The sequence below is a fragment of the Sesamum indicum genome, linkage group LG14, assembly GCF_000512975.1.
Source record: "Sesamum indicum cultivar Zhongzhi No. 13 linkage group LG14, S_indicum_v1.0, whole genome shotgun sequence".
Lineage (NCBI taxonomy): Eukaryota > Viridiplantae > Streptophyta > Magnoliopsida > Lamiales > Pedaliaceae > Sesamum > Sesamum indicum.
The window spans coordinates 3,774,132-3,794,136 of NC_026158.1; the positions used below are offsets into that span (position 1 = coordinate 3,774,132).

The window sequence follows — 20,005 nt, forward strand, 5'->3', positions numbered from 1 at the left end:
ATTAACTATGCCGAATTTTATAATTTTTTGAATTATTTTAAAAAAATATATAGAATAGAGTGCTAAAAGTATTGATTTTTTTTTTTAATTTTAAAAATCTTATAAAGTAAAGCGTAAAATACACTTCCCCCAAACTATTCGTCATGTAACAATTACCTCCCTAAACTATCAAATGTAACGTTTACCCCCCACGATTAAATTTTTAAACAATATTACCTTTATATATATATATATATATTATATATATATATGTATATTTAGTTCAAAGAATTTCTTACTTTAATCATTATGAATTTTAAGTTTAATTAAAAATTTTTAATTGGAAAAATATATTTTATTCATAATAAAATAAAGTATAATTAGTAAATTAAATAATTCGAATTTTTCTTTTACAGTCTCAAAGTTATCTAATAAATGAGTACAAAAAATACACAAAAAAATTTCATGAAAAGATTTTATTAATTTGGTGATAAAATTAAGTTATTAACTATTTATTCTTTTAGATAAAAATAAATAATAAAATATTTGTTTTTTAACATATTTTATTTTACAAAATATGATAATACATATTTATTCATTTTTTTTAAATATTTAACTTTTTGTTAAGTATATATATATAAATATATATATATTTGTCAATTTAAAAAGTGTATATGAGTTGTTGGTTATATCATATTTATTGTGTATCTACTATATATATATATTAACTTATATTGCATATTTTTATGCAAACTCTTCACTTATTAAAAAAATTAACTAAAAAATAATTTGATGATGATTTAATGTGTAAAATAATAAAATATATTAAAAATAATATAATTATTCGAAGCATGAGGGATATTTTTGTCCAATCAAGAGAATAAATATTATATTTATTAATTTAAAAAAATAAATATTACATAACGAGTAGTTCAAAGGATAAAACATATTTTTTATCCTAAAAAATAAATAATTAAAAATATTGTAATTTCGTAGGTTTGGTTGTATGAAATGGACACGCCAAAAATTGGAGTAGCCGCCATATGACTGATAATTGAGTCCACTGATTATAGACTATTACCATTTATTATTTAACTTGTGAACTCTTGGATGGACACCTTCCTTTTATTTTCTCTTTTTTTTTTTTTTTTTTTTTTTGGTTAGGAGATTTATAAAGATTCTTTAATTTTAAAGGTCATCCATAACTAGTTCAATTTATTAATTTTTATTCATTTTTTACGGTGTTATGGATTACAAATTATAATTTTATTTATTTTTTAACAAAATTATGAGAATTCTTTTCCAACATATCAAAATTTTTCGTCCACCTAATCTGGTATTTCACAATTTTTTTTCTGAGAAAAAAAAAAGCAAAAAGGACAAAACGATAACTTCAGACCTTATTTAAAAATTATATAATTTTATTAAATATTAGATGTATTCATACTTTTTCAAATAATGAAAAATATTCATAATAATATCAAATTTTTAAAAGAGGGCATTGTAATTTATATTTTTATGCAATTTTAGAGTTATTATCAGTAGATATTGGTTCAATCGTATAATGACAAAACTATTATTAATAAACACTGATTTTATTCATTACAATTAACTGAAATGTACAGTTAAAAGAATTTGTATTTCTCAAAAGTTTGCTATATATTTAGTTAGATTTTGATTTTTAATGTTGATTTATGGAATCATATTGAATATCAAAAAATTATTCTTATTTATTTATATTTAATTTTTAAATGCATATTTTTTATATATTAATTTTTTCATACTATTTTATGTTTTACTTATTTAAAATTTCTGTAGTTATATTTATTTTAATACTTATTATTGACTATTTCTTTTTTATGTTAAAAACAAAAATTTCGATTGACCAAATATATACCAAACGGAAGTACCATAGAAAGAAGATCCGATTAAAAAATTATAGTGATCAAAAGTTTAAAATTAACGTGGAAGTAAAAGTTGGCAGTGCTTGTATAGTAACAAATATCAATCATAGCGGCGGTAGTGGCAGAGACAACCATGGTGTTGGCGGCGGCGGCGGCGGCGGCGACAGAGGCGGAGGCAGGCAATAATAATTTTTAAATATGATTATAATGATGGAGTTATAATTATCCAATTAAATAAAAAAAATGGAAGCAATCCTCTTGTGGTATCGTAAATGAGCAAATTAACCCGTTATAAAAAAGAATAGCGATTTACCTTCTTGTATAAGAAGATAAATTGCTTCATTCTAAAAAATATAAAGAAGTAAATTACTATATTTTTTTTATAGAGGATAATATGCTCATTTTCAATAATATAGGAAGACTAGTTACTGTTCACCCAATTAAAATTCACTACAAGCACAGCATATAATCCGCCTGCTTTTAAAACAATTCTTTTTAGAATTTGAGGATCAAAAGCCGAACAACCAAACATATAATTATATGAGCTGTTTTGAGTTGAGATTCCAATCACTCCATTAGTCCCACGACAGGAATTAATTTCCATGCATAAAGGTAATTAATAATTACATTTTCAGTTGTTTGAGCAAATTATTCCTATTTTTTGAATAATTATAGAAATTATTTTTTATCTCTAAAAAGTAGGGATAATTTTAAATAATGATGTATACGTTTTTAGAAGGTGTACGTGTTGTTTTTTAAAAATTATGAGTAATTTGTATAGATAATGTTGACATTTCTGATGAGTATACGTTTAATTATCCGAAGGATAGAGATGTTTCGTATAAACATATTATATGTTGGGGGTATAAATGTACTATCAACGATATTTGTTAATTCCCAATCAAAAGCTTCATGAATTTCTTTTTTTGATGAAAATAATAATAATAATTATGGTTAATTACTACTTAGATCCATTCTAAAAATACAAAATCACACTTTTCCCAACAAAATTTTGAAATTATACTTACATCCTCTTAAAAAAGTCATTGTTTACATGACCTGACCCTCTTCTGTTACGATTTAGATGAAAAATGCTAACGTTAACAAAAAAAAATTGCATTAATTTTTAATTTTATCCTTCATTAACATTTTCATATAATAAATTTGTACTTATAAAGGAAAAAAGTTAATAATATTAACCTCACTCCACATATATATATATATATATTACATTTATCTCTTTATAAGTCCAATTCATAATACATGAAAATATTCAATTAGGGACAAAATTAAAACATTTATGTAATTTTTGCTTATATTAATATTTTTCGTCCAAATCCTAACAGAAGAGGGCCAGGTATAAATCAAGAATTTACAGAGGGACTTATAAATTAGAGAAAATTACATAACGGGTGTAAATGTAATTTTAAATTTTTTTAGGAAAAAAGTATAATTTAATATTTTTAGAGGAGATCTAACTGTAATTAATCCAAATAACAATAATAACAATAAATTATGATAATTTCATTTTATTTCAAAACATGTAATATAAACAAATCTAAAATATGCGTTACCAAAAGCAAAAATAATCATTTTATTTCCATCTCAAACACAATACAATACCATTTCTCCTCACCAATATAATTATCTAATTTGAGCAGTAACTAAAAATTGATATGTCGCATTCCAAAACCCCCAACATCATTCATATAGGCAGCTACCATAGCCTGCAATTCGACACACGAAAAAATAAAATAAAAAAATCGTATGTCAAGAATCGTTTTCGATCCAAATATATCATCACAAATTCAAATTCGCAATAAAAGAAAAAGGGTTAATTGCAATTTACTCCTCCACAAATTTATCAGTGTTTTTACGGGAAACACGTTGCATTTAAGGTTGTGGAAAAAATTTTCAATTTACATCCCCACAACTTACCCTTTTTGCAATTTTGGTCCCACTTTTATAGCTCTTTCCAGATTTAGTCCCATAAGTTACAAAAACTTACAATTATATAATTTTTAGTCCTAACCAAACATTCCGTTAAAGATTTAACGGATCAAGAACATAATTTTCACATGCTCCGTCAAATATTTAAACGAAATTCGTGGTTGGGGCTAAAATTACAAAATTTTGACTGAAGGGACTAAAACTGGCAAGTATTAAAACAATAAGATCAAAATCACAAAAAAAATAAATTATGGGACGTAAATTACAGTTGTCTCTTAAGGTTGCAGTAAAATTGATGAGCATGGATGTTAGAAAATAGCAGTCTTACTAGGATCAGTCATGACAACGAGCCCAGAATTTCCAAAATAGCAGTTCCAGTGGTTCCTGCCCTTAGACTGATAGTACATGTTCATGGCTACAGAGGCATGGTTCATGAGATTGTCGGGCACGAAACAAGGGCAGCCCTTCTGCAGGATCGAACAGTCTACCTGAGAGCAAGCGAATTCGATGTTCGCCATCAACGTGCCCTGATCCGATGAAGGCTTTGCCACGCACCATGTTTTCTGCATCGCTCCAACGATACATACGTTTATTACGACCCTAGCTAGCTTGCTACGTCGTATAAATGCTATAAGAAACGTCGAAAAATTTAATATACCTGCTGTGCATGGACCGATCCGAGGTTCCCAACTGCAAGAGAGGAAATATACGTATATACACGAGTAGTTGGCGTTAGGACAAAGCGTACCTAGGTATGTATACTTTGAAATATACGGTATTCGTCTACGTACCTGAAATGAAGGAGAATAGAAGAAGCACAAGGGGTGTAAGAGCTTTCGCCATAGCTGATTTGATGTATACGATGTTGTCTGTGAGAGGGAGTGGTGAAGAAGTACGTCTACTAAGAAATAAACAAAAGACTCCCTGATTTTGAACTCATAAAAGGGTTAGCTAGGGTTAGAGCAGTTCGAATTCCCTATATTAAATTGATATTATATTTTATAATTTTACCTTCGTATATACGCATATCGAATTCGTATATATACCATGCACTACAAGAAAATGAATTCTTCCGTACATTATAAATTACTATACTTTAAAAATAATCGTAAATAAACACTATCTACCATAGACAAACAGAATCGACTCGCAAATTCAAATTTGAAGCATGGTTAATCAAAATTTATCATGGGTTTAGCTATTGCCGAAGAATCAGCTATGACAAATGTTTTGCTCGCATATATAAAAACAACAGCTAACAATCATTGTGCAGTCATGATTGATTAATTGTATTTCATAATTTTTAATTTTTAATCATAATAATTTGATATATATCACTATTTCTTCCTAGTGATAGAATATTAGAAGATGAAATTAGGATACAATATGTGTAAGAAAACATTCTGCTTTTGCGTTTGATCAACTTGTCAGATGCCATTTCATTTGTAACCAAAAGACAGTCCAGAGAAAGAAATATCAAAATGGGGTTTGAATTATTGCATTTATTAGCATGAAAATGAGCTGTAATGTGTGTTAAAATGAGTGTATGGTGCAACTTTAGAGTATAATAATTGAACTATTTTTGGGAGTTGTTTACGTCTGAACTAAGCAATGTATGTTCATTTATTCTTTGATCTATATATTTATATTCAGATATAATTACATCTAATTGATTTATAGTTTATTTACATAAATTATTTATATTTTTTTTAAAATTTACACGTACACAAAAACGTCAATATCATTTTCAAAAATCATCTACTGTCTTTTAAAAAATTATACATACAGCCCGCAGAAACGTCGACATCATTACTTAAACTAACACTAGTTTTTATTGTGAGGGTAATTGTTATTATTATGCAAAAAAATATGAGTAGTAAATGTAAATTGACAATAAATTAGGGGTGTATATGCAATTATTGGCATAAGATGAAGAACAATACCATGTGAATTGGATCTAATATAGTTTTGAGGAACAGAGCTCTTTACACCTTTCACTTACCCCTATGGAACCCTTTTCCACGTCACAACACATGCATAGAGATCACTGCTCTCAAGAATTTTATTTTATTTTTTCCCTTTTTGATTTCTTGGTGCAAATTAATATTATATTTCATTATGTATAAGAATTAATATCAATTTTTTGGATAACGATATTTTGAAAAGATTTAAATTAGCGTACAACAATAGTAATATTAGAGTTGTTTTGCTATCTTCCATATTCTAAAGACGAAAATTATTTTGAGGGAAGTGGGATTGTATTGAAGAAGTAATTTTTGTTTCGTTTCTTCAATAACTATACTAGCTATCGTCTGTGGATTCCTGAACGCATTTTGGAAGATCCTTCAATTTCGTTTGGTCTAAATATGATAGACAAGTGGTTTCAGAGCAATCTGATTAGCAATATTTATCTGACCGCTCGTACAAGCCAATTGAATTTCCAAGCTCCATCGTTTGTAAGGCCAATGTCATTGTTCACTATGAAATTGTGGAAAACGGACATTGGAAAAATAGGTGGGAGTGGCTCTCACCAACTGTCTCACCACATAAAACAAATTCCCTCCTATAAACACATTTCTTGGGATTTAAGAGGCCCCATTAGCAGTGCACTCCACATTATCAACTAGCCTTGTGGGGTGAATTACATACATCTCTTTGGTCTTGAATTTGTGGCAAGTTGTCCATAATGTGCAGCAGTTTGAGGCCAGTTCCGGGCACCCTCTTGGATGACTACAAACAATTTAGATGAAACAGTAAGCTTGTCAACTGTGCGTAGTTTGGGTACCGCTGCTGCAGAATCCCCAGGATGTGCGACTTCTCATAGCCAAGGATTCTCTCATATGCACACCTGGTATTGTATGGTAGGCTGCAAGTGGACTCGTAACTTGAGCATCCTTTTCCAAGTTTCATGATCCTTTCGTTGTAGAAATTGTCCAGAATGATGCATGGTCTAATTTATGCTTCTGTCCGGAAGACCTTATTGTAGTAACGTATATTTATTATAAATATCATATTTTCCTTTTGGTATTCTTTTATTGATGTCTTTTTATTTCTAAATATTTTAAAATTTATTAATATACTAATTATTCGTTATTTTTCAGAAGAAATTATTGAAATTATTCGTTATTTTAGATCTACTATCCAAAATAATTATATTTTGTATCTTGTGGCCTACTAGATCTATACTAATTATGTTTCAATAACAATTATTACAATTAAATTTTGAATTTAGTTATTTAATATAATATTGATTATACTAATATCATCCTCTAACTTCAGCCATTCCAATCGAATTTGTTATTATTTTTACATCCATAATCCTGCAAGAATTTTCAAATTAGAGATTGTACTTTAATAGGGCTAATAGCATACGGTGGATCATGCGGGCTCCATTACAGTGGTCACAAGTGGAAGGTAAGATGACAAGTGTTCAGACATGTTACGGAGTACATTCCTAGTCCACCACAAAATCATCCTAACTCCTACAGTAAACTGTCTGTAAATCTATACAGTATCTCAATTGTTTAATGCAAATGGGCATAGGAAATTCCTCCGTGCTGATAGTCGCATTCTCAGAAAATGGCTTCAACAGTAGCAATATCCACGCCTCTTTCCCATTCATCATCCCCCAACCCCAAAGGCAAGCCCTCTAATCTAAACCCAAGAATCTGCTTTCTTGCTACCACTCCAAACAAGCAGCTATCAGCACTCAAGCACACCAAGACTTCTGCCTCCACATTTCCTCCAAATCTCTGCATTAAGAGGAGGAATGCTGGACTTGAGGGCCGCCTATCACCTAAAGCTGCTTCATCTTCTTCAGGTAGTAAATTAATTACTCAGCAGTTGTTTTAGAAATGGTGGTACAATTGAGTAATGTTAGACTGTGAAAATGCGCTTCTCTGATCAAGTATTTTGCCTTGGTTTCAGCAGTGGTTAGAATATGATTGTGGGTTCTTTATTTTTCTTCTTTTGGTTGCTGAGAGTTCATGATTTGCCTGTTTCCTCTCCAAGAATTTGCCTGAATGTGTGTTTGATTGGTGAATACTGAGTATTTTATGCCTTAAGAGTTTTTTGCAATTACCGACTTTTTCCTGCAGAACCCTTGGGGATTTAGATGATTGACCACTTTAATCTAGTAGATTGATGAGTTAATTGCATTTACCTCCTTGTGAAAACCCTAATAAAAGCTCACCGGCTTCCTTGTCGCCCGTTGCCTTTTCTTTTAAAAGTTCAGGGAGTCGGGTTGCTCTTATTCAAGGGGGTTGTCTGTCTATTAGTGTTTTTTACAGGCAGATTTGTTGCATTTAACCCTACTGTTGACAAACATGTTCAAGAATACTTGGTAAAGAATCAGGTAAGTAGATTGAACAAAAGGAGCAAACAAAGAAAAAGTAGGAATCTGAAAATGAATAAAAAACATTGCATAATGAGGAACGATAACGTAAATGAGGATGTAAAGATTGGTGTCTCAGGACTGTACAAGCATGGTGCCTTTGGTTCAAGTCTCATTATGTATATGTACTTGATAATCCCCTATAATTGGTTTATATACCAATGGCTTTTGCTGAAATTGGGTGAAGTGAAAGGATAGGACGTCATCGATCCCAACGCAGATGCCTCAAAATGTTGAAGGATGACATGTTAAATCCTCCACTGGAGTTTGATCTTTTGGAACCGCAACTATGAATAAGTGTTGCTCACAACTTGAATGTAGAAAGTAGAGATAGAAGAGAGAGGAAGAGAAATAACAAGGAAGTTGTGGAACTCATCGGTAACGTTCATTACTACCGTATCATACTTGGATGTTTTCCAAAATCTTCGAATCTTAAGGCTACGGTGTGTGAAGGAATTTACATTATTGGTGTTAGGAAATCATAGACAGATTGTGAAATATGTCTAGAATAGAAGGAATCAAACATTAGAACACACAAAACTTACTTGGTTCAGGTAAGTTGCTCTTGCGTACACAGCCGGGCAAGTTTCTCTAAGTAAGATAGAATATTCCTACAGCAACACCAGGTGGCAGCCTATCAATTGAATACATTTAGGCCAGTTGTAAAACATTGTAAAATTACAAATTCTCGACTGGCAAAAAAGTTTTCTCCATAAAAGCTGAGCTAAATTGTATTGTTGGATCAGGCTGCATACTCCAACAATTGGCATCTCAATACTGCTGTAGAAGTACTTATATATAGGCATATGAGGTTGTAGTCTTACTTTCTTTGTATAGCGCGTGTACTACCCTATATTAACTGGGAATACAAATGTCTACACAACTGCATGTTCTTTCTGATTTCTTTACCTTGCTCTATATCGTCTTACACATTATCTGATGGTATTCATGTAATGGCTTTTAGTTGTAAGTTCAGAGTACACAGAAGAACCCGAGACCAAGGTAAAATTTCAAACATCACTGAGCCTTCCAGGTTGCTCCTCATTATCATTACTTGGAACTGGTAAGTTTACGTACCATGAATTTAAATTTTTGTGCTGTTGATATGCCTTGAATGTGCTCATCCGTAATCCTGATGCTTCAGTGGTGATAATCTTCATCCTTCGTAATATTATTAGGATACAGGGAAAAAGTCTTTGCAATAATTGGGGTTAAAGTCTATGCTGCGGGACTGTACACAAATCAGTCCGTCTTCAGCAAGTTAGATGCCTGGAAAGGACGCTCATCGGTGGAGTTGCAACAGGATTCATCAATTTTTGATGCAATTTTTCAGGGTATTCGTCTTAAACTTACGAAAGATCATTTGAGGGACTGGTGGATTCTTACAGAGTACTAATATTTAATTTATGGAAAAGTGCAGCTCCATTAGAGAAGTCACTACATATTATTCTTGTAAGAGATGTAGACGGTAAAACATTTTGGGATGCATTGGATGAAGCCATCTCTCCAAGAATTACATCACCAACCCCGGTCGACGAATCTGCACTCTCGACGTTCCGTAGCATCTTTCAAGGACGGCCCCTTAAGAAAGGAACTTCAATATTCTTGACTTGGTTGGACACAACAAAAATGCTTGTATGTATAATATAGTTTTTAATATAACCATGCATGATTTCTTCATATAAAAGGGCAGTCCAGCTACTTCATTTTGTTTTTTCTTTCTACATATTTCATCTTTCTCTTCTCTAATAAACTTCCCCTGCTAATTCAACAGTTGAAATTTTATTCATGAATCTCAGGTTTGTGTATCACCCGATGGGGCGCCTTCTTCTGTTGATGCTACAATTGAATCATCAAACGTCACGTCCGCTCTCTTTGATGTGTTTCTTGGAGGTAATCCGGTGTCCCCTTCTCTGAAAGCTTCAGCTTCTAATGGATTAGCTGCAACACTCAAGTAACTGAGTCGTTCTCTTAAGTTCTAACGTTTATTCATTTCCTATAAAAAGAAACTTATTCTCACTGAGTTGCTCCAGTTTTTGTACGCGTATCTATATGTTTATGAATGGATTCGTATTGTTTGCTCATAAACGATGTTCGTTTTCTGACTTGTTAAGATGCTGAAGCACAATTTCAAGCCCCTGATATGAATTGTTCTGATCTTATCTGCTCTAGCATCTTCACAACTTCTGTCATAGTAGGTCGTTCAGACGGCTCCAGTTCAAGACACATCAGTGCTATGCTAAACACACGGTTGATTTCATCGATAGGAAAATCGACCAAACTGCTGTCGACTACATACCCTTCTCTCTTATCGTGTACAACTGACTTCACCTGCAACAGTTGTGATACCTAACCAAGTTAGTAGCTGAAAAAGGATCCAAAAAGCTAGAAATGACCGTATATAAGACAATAGTTTAACATTAGGTAATCGCAAGACAGAACTGAAATGTGTGCAGAAAACAAGAACGGGAATCATATTCAAGAATGTACGGAGATTGATTGTTCCTATGATAGAATATTAGTTAAAACTACAAAAACAGATGACTAGGGCCGTTGTGAAACATTGTGAAATTATGATTTTGCCCCTGGTAGTAGAGTGTTTGTTAGAAAATAACATGCAAAAGGGCATGATCTTCTATCTTGATCTAGTATTATCCAATGGTCCCACTATGTGTATGACATGTATCCTACTTTTAAATTACAGTTTAATTTAATTATATATTTTTTTAATTTTTGAAAGTGAGACGTGTTAGTCACACCAATATATCACACTAATGTGTGATAGAAGATCTCCGTGCAAAAGATACTAGCTACTGAGTATTGAAAAGTTGATTGAGTTGAAAGTTTTACCCATGTCACCAGCTTCGTACCCTCCTCAATGAATGCTCCGTCAGTCGGTTTTTTCCCCGTTAGAAGCTCGAGTAATACAACTCCAAAGCTGTAGACGTCCCCTTTCGCTGTTGCCTTTCCCGTGTCATAATATTCTGCAGAACATCGAGTGACCATAAGATAATTTTCCAGACAACTTCAGCGTTAAAACCATCTTTTGTATCCGAAAAGAGCATATATACCTGGAGCCAAATATCCAAAAGTTCCAGCAACTAATGTCGAAACATGAGTTTTATCTGGTTCCATCAAAGTAGCTAGTCCGAAATCAGACACGCGTGCCTCCAAGTTATGATCCAGCAATATGTTGCTCGACTTTATGTCTCTGTGTATTACGTGGGGAATACAGTCGTGGTGCAGGTAGGATATCCCTCTTGCAGCTCCAACCGCAATTCTGTATCTTGATGGCCAATCAAGAGCCTTCTTGTTCACTGATTTTCCTGCATAAACATAGTGCGAAAAGCTGAGTCTCATTGCTTGATTCGTTAAACACAACAAATAAGATCGAATGTAAAAATTGCAATTTTAGTCCTATATATTTGTAGGATGGCAACCACCAAACTTGCAATATAAATTTCTGAACAAAAATTGTCAATAATTTAGCTACGGGACGATGATCACCTCCCCCAACATACAGGACTAAAATTACAATTTTGTCTAAGATTGAACATAATTTTTATACAATAAGATTTGAAGTTTAGCTCAAAGCTGGAGCAATAATTTGTTCAGCTCGACTTAATTCTTAGGGAGTTAAGATTCAACTTCATACCATGAAGCAGTTCGTGCAAGCTCCCATTAGTCATGAGCTCGTAGACGAGAAGATTATAGTGAGGAGCCGTGTAGTACCCGTGAAGGGCTACTATATTCCGGTGCTTGATGTTCCCCATCGCCTCCAACTCTCTCTCAAATCCTCGGTCTTGCTCTGAGCTTAATCTGTTTAGTCTTTTAACAGCAAAGGATATGCAGTCATTTATTACGAGCTTGTAAACAGTCCCGTACCCTCCTGATCCGATGATGTCCTTGTTGCTTAGTTTCATCGTCTTCTTCAAGAACATGTTTGGCTTTAGAGACTTGGTCCTTGGCGATCTGAACATTACTAATTTCCCACCTGCATTTCACATGTAAGAAGGCATTGTTTTACATAGACAAGGGGTGGAGTGTTTTACATGTCAATAATGTGTGTGTGACGTATTGAAAATTTTGGCCAAGCGACCTAATTCAAAGCGTAATCCATTATGGCTCCCTCAAATGGAAATCGTTAAATTAAGTGTAGACTCAAGCCCGAAAGGCTCCTGTACCTATTGCATAGTATTCAATTACCCTATTATATTTGCTTATATATCATTTGAAGTTTTCAAACTTGTGGGGGATTGTTACAAACATTCTTTTTAATTTTGTAATACTCCACTAATGACCATTATTTCTATTTTAATTTGGGTGTTACATGTCCTATCCTAACACTATCAATAGGAGGTCCTAGGGATTTAAGAATACACCAACTCACTTTTGCATCTCAAATCTCACATTCCTATTATTCTTACTACATATATTTGGGCAAGTTGATAAGGTCTAATTCTCTAGTATTCTTGTGAACATGCTCACAATAGAAGACACCAATGGAGGCCTTCTTTTGTTTTATCTTGGGGTGGTGGTGAGCCGATAGTACCTGCACGAAGGGTGGCCATCACGATCTTAGGACAGCGTCAAGTGACGTGATTCCTATAGGCCAGCCGTTTTATATTTATTTACATATATCACATGCATTATATTTATCTTGATTTGCTAAAGCTATTTTAACATTAAACTAAAATTTTTAAAACACTATTTTCTTACAGTGTTTTCCCAATCACAAAAGCAGAAATTTCCACAAACATCCTCAAGTGTTGTCCAGCCACATGTTTGAATCAGATGATCAAAACGAGGAAACTAAGAAGAGAAAGCACCTGTAACACTGTCTTGAACGATCATTTGTTTCCTTTTCCATCCACGATAGCAGAGGACCGCCATGACAATCTTCGAGGCCACAAAAGCAACAACAGAAATGGTGATGTACAACGGAATTGTCCCACCTTTTCCCATTTCATTACCTCCAAACTGCAACATGTTTTCTCATTACTACAACATGAATTTACACAAGCTATGATCGAGTTGTTAACGTAGGAAGAAACTAACCTTAAATCCCTTCACCCAAGAAAAGCATAAAATCCTTGAGAAGTGAAAATATTCTAAGTAAACAGAAACAAGCACCAGATTTATAGATGTGAACTGTGCTTACTTGTAAAGGGTTTTCACACTTGAATGGAGCAACGAGCAGCTGAAGCTGATGAGTTCATATTTGAGGATTTCCAGGTAACTGACTGAAGAGAAGGATAAGGATTTTTTCCAAGTGAAAGTGTGTGTTAATCATTTCTCAATTAAGTAACTGCAGAAGGAAAACGAAAAGGTACCAACCAGTGGTGTCCAGTTTTGCTGACACTATTTAACTGATCATGAGGTTGTAATAGTGCATGTTTGGCTACATCTTATTTAGAAGAGACATTTCAGGACAATGATTAGGCCTTTGATTGTCGGGATATGTGTTTAATCGATGGAAAATTCTTGTCCAGATTCAATTTGATTGAACCAATCCAATCACTAAGCAAGTGTATCGCACTTGTCATGTGATTAGTTCAGGTCTGATCGAATTGGGTCGGAATTAGAATTTTTCCTATTATACCAAATAAAATAAAATAAAGAAACATTTCTTTGCAAAAAAGTCATGTGATTTCAGACCTAACAATTATATAATTACGTCCTACTTCCATGTCCCAATCCCAAATGAGTGTTGGGTATGTTTAGAGACAATGATGTTCGAAACTGAGCGTTGAATTCAAAGGTAAGCTGAACTTGGACAAAAGAATCATGTGAAAAATTGGTGTCTCCACAGCCCCACAGGAGTTTGGAGCAGCTGTCCCTTCCATTTTTAAGCTGAAAGAATTACCAAAACCGTGATTTTCAAACCACCAAAAGTTTGCGTCTCCACGCAAAAGCGCTGTAGCATGAATCACGCGTACATGATCAGTTTCTGACTCTGCCAAGTAGCCTGCTCCAGGAGGTGAGGTCGGTGCTCGGAGTTGGAGCTGCCCAATTATTTATGTCTTGTTTCATTTTATTTTTATTCTTAATTTTTATTTTTCAGTAATTTTTAATGAATTTTGTTTTTATATATTGAGTTTTGTTTAAGACAAAAAATATATTTGGATTAGTATGTTGTGTAATAATTTTTTTTTACCGAGAAAGTGATAGAACTGAACATGTTCGGATTAAGATGTTTAGTAATAGGTTTTTGTACTAAAACTCCTTGTTGAATTAAACTACCTTTCATCTTTTGTTGCTAATTAGAAATATAAAATTTTCGATCAAAAGGTTGTAAATTATAGGACAAAGCATAAAATTCTCATGTGTTTTAAAAAGTCGGCTAAAAACCCCTTCTATATTAAAAATAGGCTAAAAGCCCCTTGTGTTTTGTAAAACTCAGCAACAAACACCCCGTCCTTTAGTAATTAATGGAAGGTGCATTACACGAGCTTTTTGTACGTGTGGGGTATTTTTTAACTGTTTTTGACCTTTTTCTTAGGTGTTTTTACTAAAATACCAATTTTTTTATTTTTGTATTTTTTTATGATTTAAATTAAAATATCAAATTATATTTAATTTATTTAATAGTAAATATTAAATTATATTATATTTAAATTCAAATAATTTTATAATTGCTAATGGTTAAATTTTAAAATTATTTTTAATCAATTAAATATATATTTAATTACAATAATTATTTAAAATGTTCTTAATTAACTAAAATATATTTTAATTATTATAATTAAAATTAATTAAAAATTAAAAAGAAAAAACTGAGTGATTTTCGTTTCTAAGTTTTCGGCGCCGTTCGGACGAGTTTTCGACGGTCAATTGTACCGTTCGAATCCTCTCTTCAAGACAAACATTTGCATACCTTCAATTTAAGTTTTCGTCAATCGAAGAGAGTGGACTCAAGCCATGACTACCAAACATATTTGCCATTGATTCTTCTCCATCCGATCGAATCTCGGTCTCAGACCACCACCATTAGACTCGTCTTTTCAAGATGATTCTAATGAGACTGGTCGTACTCATTTTGATAAACTATTTGGGGGCATACGATGATTTTAAGAATCCACGCTGCCTACGAAGATGGTGGTGGGGTGGGGGGAGGGGGCAATGGGGGGTAAAAGGGGGTGGTTGAATAGTTTGTTGAATATAGACCTTTTATTTTTTTAAAATCTAACGATTGAGATTAATTGATTAAATTTAATGATCAATATTTGATCAAAGAAGTTACAACGGTCATTAAAATAAAAAATAATATATATTAAGTAAGAGTATAACAGTCATTTTATTAAAAAAAAATTAACATCATTAGTTGGATTTAACGGAGAGAGGGCAATTGAGCTTAGTTTACAAAACACCGGGGGGGGGGGGTAGCATTTTTTTAAAATAGAAAGGAGTTTTTAGCCGACTTTTAAAATACGGGAAGGTTTTAAACATATATTTTGCAGAAATAATTTTCAGAAAATAATTTTCAGAAAAATTTCCAGAAAATATCATAGATTTTTTGAAACAAGCACTAAACAAAAATAGATCGCACACAACAGAAATATCCACATAACTCAGAAAAAATATGAAATCTTTTAGAGAGTTTTACTAAGCTATTTTTCTTCGCATAGAAAGTTATTTTGCAGTAAAAATAATAATAAAGAAAAATTAAAACGATTTTACCAGCATCAAAAACAGAACCCGAAGGCCCTCATACCACTACTGAGGATTTATCCACTAGCGATGAGCCCAAAGGATAAAAACCCTAATCCAACTATTACAAATGAATTGTGGGTTCTGAAAAACCTTTAATACAGGCTAATATTACAACAAACATGAACAAGATAATTATAGATCTGATAGATACAATAACAAAATAATATCGACAGTAAATTCGAAACAAAAACAAAAAAAAAAAGAGAGAGAGATAATGGCTCAGTGAGTCAGATCTAGTAGGGGGATAACGCACAACCACTTAGGCTGGCAACCACACACCAATTGCTATATCAAAAATAGCCATTAAGGCTTCAACTACTCAAGCAGCCACCAAGGCTTCAATCACTCAAAACAGCCTCAGTCACATAAACCTTGAACAACCATTAAGGTTTCCACTTAGAAAATAGTTCATGAAGAACACTATTAGCATAATAGGAGAAAGGGGAGAAGGTTTGTGTTCTGTCTGTTCTCTTCACTAGAAGCAATTGAGAAATATTTTTAGAGAGGAGCCATTGATGCGGTGAGAGAGAAGGGCTGCAAAGGTAGAAATCGAGGAGGGAAGACGATGGCGAGGATTAAACAAAGAAAAGGGAGATGGAGCACGGGGAGGTGAGAGAGAGCGAGGAGATTTATGGATATATCTGCAGAATGAGGGGAAATAAGAAACAAAGGGAGTTAGGTTGGGTAGATTGGCAGGGCAATGAGTGGGCTGGATCAACAATGGGTCAAGACAGCATGGTTGGGCTAGCCTTCCAGATGGTGGATTCGGTGGCTGTGGGCTTGGGCCTATCAATTCGGTCCTGGTCCAAATTTACCAAACATCCTCTACCTTGGACCAGAATCCAAAAGAGGGAACCTAGTCCAAGGGCCGGATCTGACAATCATTATTGCCAAAACGCCTAGATTGTACCTGCAAAACATAAAAAAATACACTTTCACAAATATAGGTTAGAAAACCAAAGAATTCTAAACATCATTAATAAATACTTCTTCATAGAATTCTTTAGTAATTTCATTATCTTCTTTATTCTTGTAATCTCTTTTGTGTTTTTTACAATTTTTAACAAAATATCATTTTTCCCCACAATTATAACATCCTTTATCGCAATATTTTTCATCCCTATTTCTAGATTTTGACCTACTATGACTTCTATTCATATATTTATGTCTATACTTGGTTCTTTCCTTAACATGGTTAACTTCATTTAGCGTTTGATTAACAATATTGATTTTCAGATCCATTTCTTCATTCTTTAAGCCACTAATTACAGTGTCTAAATTACATTATTCCTACCATATTTTATAGCACATTTTACATCACTATAAGCTTCAAGAATAGCATTTAATAACACAATTGCAGAACAATTATCTATGTTCTTATCTTCAGCTAGTTTGATTTTGTTTATCTATCCATTCAAATTGCATCATATATAATGTTCTAAACGTACGTGATAATCTAATGACAAAATATATAGTGATATGTTTTCTATTTTCATTCAGATGTAGATGAATATTTTAGCTTACATGCTAGTGCTTGATATTTTGGTTATCAAAATCAAATCCTTTTCCATAACAGTTAATGGAACACCTATCACATAAGTTCATTTGTCAAAGACCACCTATCAAGTTATAGCCATTGAATAGAGAGAAGCTATAGATCCATGAATGAAAAAGTTGGTCATTTTTTAGTGTTTTTTTTAAGTTTTTTATACATGAAGATGGGTTAACATCATTATTGCATCTATTTCTTAAAAAAGTTTTATTCAAGTACTTCATTTAGCCTCTAAAAAATATATGCAACAACGACATTCATCTCACTTCCTATGTAGGAAGTGAAAAAAGTTTTCAGAGAAAGAAAAGTGACTGATTTTCATTCTTAAACTACTATGTTTTGTCTAATGGTTGTAATTTGAGAATAATATTTTATTATATATATTACATTTCTCCTAATAAATATAAAAATATATAAAAATAAATAAATAAGAGTAAAATTAAAAATTTTATGTAAATTTTTTATTGTCGTCAATATATTATATCCAAATTTTAACGGATGGGGTCAAGCGTAAACGAAATTTTTTGAAAAAGATATAAGCGTACTTTTTTTTTTAAACATAATTTTATATTTTTTTAAAAAATCTAAACATAATTGATGATGATGTGGGTACAATTGCAATTTGTTAGCTTCCAAGTAAAAGTGTAATTTGTTGTATTGGACGTGGGTGCAATTGTAATTGTAATTCCCATCCCATCCCTAGTGCTATATAAACAAAAACCTCAACCTTTTGTACACATCTGAATTCCGAGTGCCGTCGCTCCTCTTGTTTCTCCCTTCGCTCTGCGCTCTTCACATCAGGTTCGCTCTCAATCTCGCAACGCCTCTTCCAAGTGTTCAAAACTCTTTTATTTCTTCTATCTATTTGATGGTGTGGTTTATGTGTTTTGTCTGCGTAGCTGATTTATGGTTGCTTCCTATTTCCTTGTTGTTTGTGTTTACTGGATTCAGACCTCAATCGTATGTTTTATGGAGTTTAGATTCTGAAATTCTCTCTCTTTTTGCTGATTTTTGTTTTAAATGTTTAGTTTATGTTATTTGTTATTGTTGTTGATTTTGCGTGAAAATAATGATTAAAACCCTACTACTGTGCCCCTGCCAATATGTTGCGTCTTTATATAAATTACCTTTCAAACTGCCTGTTTTTTTCATCCTTAAATCATGCTGAGTTTTATTCAGTATCTCTTTGCGTCATGACTTTGTCAGTGTTTATCTGCATTGAAGTATATGAATTTCAATTAAATGTATTTAGCTTTACATTATTGAGTCTTGTCTTGTCTCTTGTGTTTTTACTTGTTGGATAGTCCTTATTTCTTGAAGCACAAGTGAAATGTTCTTTCTGAATTTACTTAGCTTAGTGTTATTACCACGACAGCTTGTCCCTCATACTCTCTTTATGCAGAATGGATTCACAAATCAAGCATGCAGTAGTGGTTAAGGTTATGGGCAGGACTGGGTCTCGTGGCCAAGTCACCCAGGTCAGAGTCAAATTTATCGATGATCAGAACCGTTTCATTATGAGAAATGTCAAGGGACCTGTTAGGGAGGGTGATATTCTCACCTTGCTCGAGTCTGAGAGAGAGGCTAGGAGGTTGCGCTGATGGGCTCAGTGTTTCCCTTACTTTTTGTTAGTTTAATACAAGCAATTCGATGTAAGGTTTATGTGGATCTCCCTTTTGAGGATGGATAACAAGATTTTGACTTGAGAATGGCTGCTGTTTGTTTCTTGTTGACATTGATGCCCCATGTTTAATCTTCATATGTTTGTTTAAATGATTGAGTAATTCTGGTGGCGGAATCTTCAAGGCTGCAACCATCCTTCTATTTGACTGATTTGGTTGTGATTATTATTTTTTTTCAAGCAGTTGGTATTATGACCAGTTCCAATCTTAAAGCGGGAGGTCTTGGGTAAAATGCCCATATTTTTGTGCAACACTTGTCCTACATCTCTGCCTGCATCCTTTAAGATTACTTCTTATTGGTAGTTCATTCTTCTCTTGCTTTGTTTTTATTTAATTCGAGTATATAGTCGTACCAAAATCAAATTCTAGGATTTTGCTAGGTTCAGATTTGATTGGTAGCCCAAGGTTCTGTACCAAGAACTGCAGCTTGACTCTATCAGTCTTGATTGTTAATGGAAACTAGAGAAGAAAACATTGTAGATAGTACTTGCTAACTTCATTCAGTTGCTAATTGATCTCTGTTCCTTTTCTAATTTTAGGAACTTATATCTAATTCAAGTGCATCTTTTGTGTGTATGTATTTCATGGCAGTGTTCTGATACTAATGATTGAGTTCTCTGTTGAGCCATTCCTGCCTTTGAATTAGCCCATAACTTAGACGCCCAAGTGGTGGGGGGGGGAGGGGGGGTTCGACCTCGTAAACTATTTCTTTTATTGGGTCCAATACTATTGATTTTCTAATACATCATATATTTTGATACGAGCTATCTATAATCTGTTATCCAACACATTGGAATTGTTTTTAAGTGTTGAGCACGATGAAAATACAGTG

The 20,005-nt window shown here is 32.9% G+C and overlaps 4 protein-coding genes across 5 annotated transcripts; 2 read left to right on the forward strand and 2 right to left on the reverse strand.

Annotated features, from left to right (window-relative positions):
• LOC105176905 (major pollen allergen Ole e 10) lies at nucleotides 3,456-4,806 on the reverse strand. Its single transcript, XM_011099850.2, has 4 exons — nucleotides 4,625-4,806; nucleotides 4,492-4,523; nucleotides 4,162-4,396; nucleotides 3,456-3,610 (listed from the first exon to the last, which is right to left on the reverse strand). Exons 1-4 carry the CDS (start codon nucleotides 4,674-4,676, stop codon nucleotides 3,585-3,587), a joined length of 345 nt encoding a protein of 114 aa, XP_011098152.1. The 5' UTR covers nucleotides 4,677-4,806; the 3' UTR covers nucleotides 3,456-3,584.
• On the forward strand, nucleotides 7,310-10,368 carry LOC105176907 (fatty-acid-binding protein 3, chloroplastic). The gene is made up of 5 exons (XM_011099854.2): nucleotides 7,310-7,653; nucleotides 9,191-9,289; nucleotides 9,405-9,560; nucleotides 9,647-9,861; nucleotides 10,026-10,368. Exons 1-5 carry the CDS (start codon nucleotides 7,413-7,415, stop codon nucleotides 10,182-10,184), a joined length of 870 nt encoding a protein of 289 aa, XP_011098156.1. The 5' UTR covers nucleotides 7,310-7,412; the 3' UTR covers nucleotides 10,185-10,368.
• LOC105176906 (receptor-like serine/threonine-protein kinase At1g78530) lies at nucleotides 10,274-13,565 on the reverse strand. 2 transcript variants are annotated; one of them, XM_011099852.2, is made up of 6 exons: nucleotides 13,285-13,565; nucleotides 13,056-13,206; nucleotides 11,882-12,220; nucleotides 11,298-11,552; nucleotides 11,077-11,210; nucleotides 10,274-10,557 (listed from the first exon to the last, which is right to left on the reverse strand). In XM_011099852.2, the coding sequence occupies exons 2-6, from the start codon at nucleotides 13,189-13,191 to the stop codon at nucleotides 10,357-10,359; spliced, it is 1,065 nt and encodes a 354-aa protein (XP_011098154.1). In that variant the 5' UTR covers nucleotides 13,192-13,206; nucleotides 13,285-13,565; the 3' UTR covers nucleotides 10,274-10,356. The 2 variants fall into 2 exon arrangements, with proteins under 2 accessions (XP_011098154.1, XP_011098153.1); XM_011099851.2 differs by having other exon boundaries at nucleotides 13,388-13,564.
• On the forward strand, nucleotides 18,176-19,320 carry LOC105176908 (40S ribosomal protein S28-2). Its single transcript, XM_011099855.2, has 2 exons — nucleotides 18,176-18,292; nucleotides 18,894-19,320. The coding sequence occupies exon 2, from the start codon at nucleotides 18,895-18,897 to the stop codon at nucleotides 19,090-19,092; it is 198 nt and encodes a 65-aa protein (XP_011098157.1). The 5' UTR covers nucleotides 18,176-18,292; nucleotide 18,894; the 3' UTR covers nucleotides 19,093-19,320.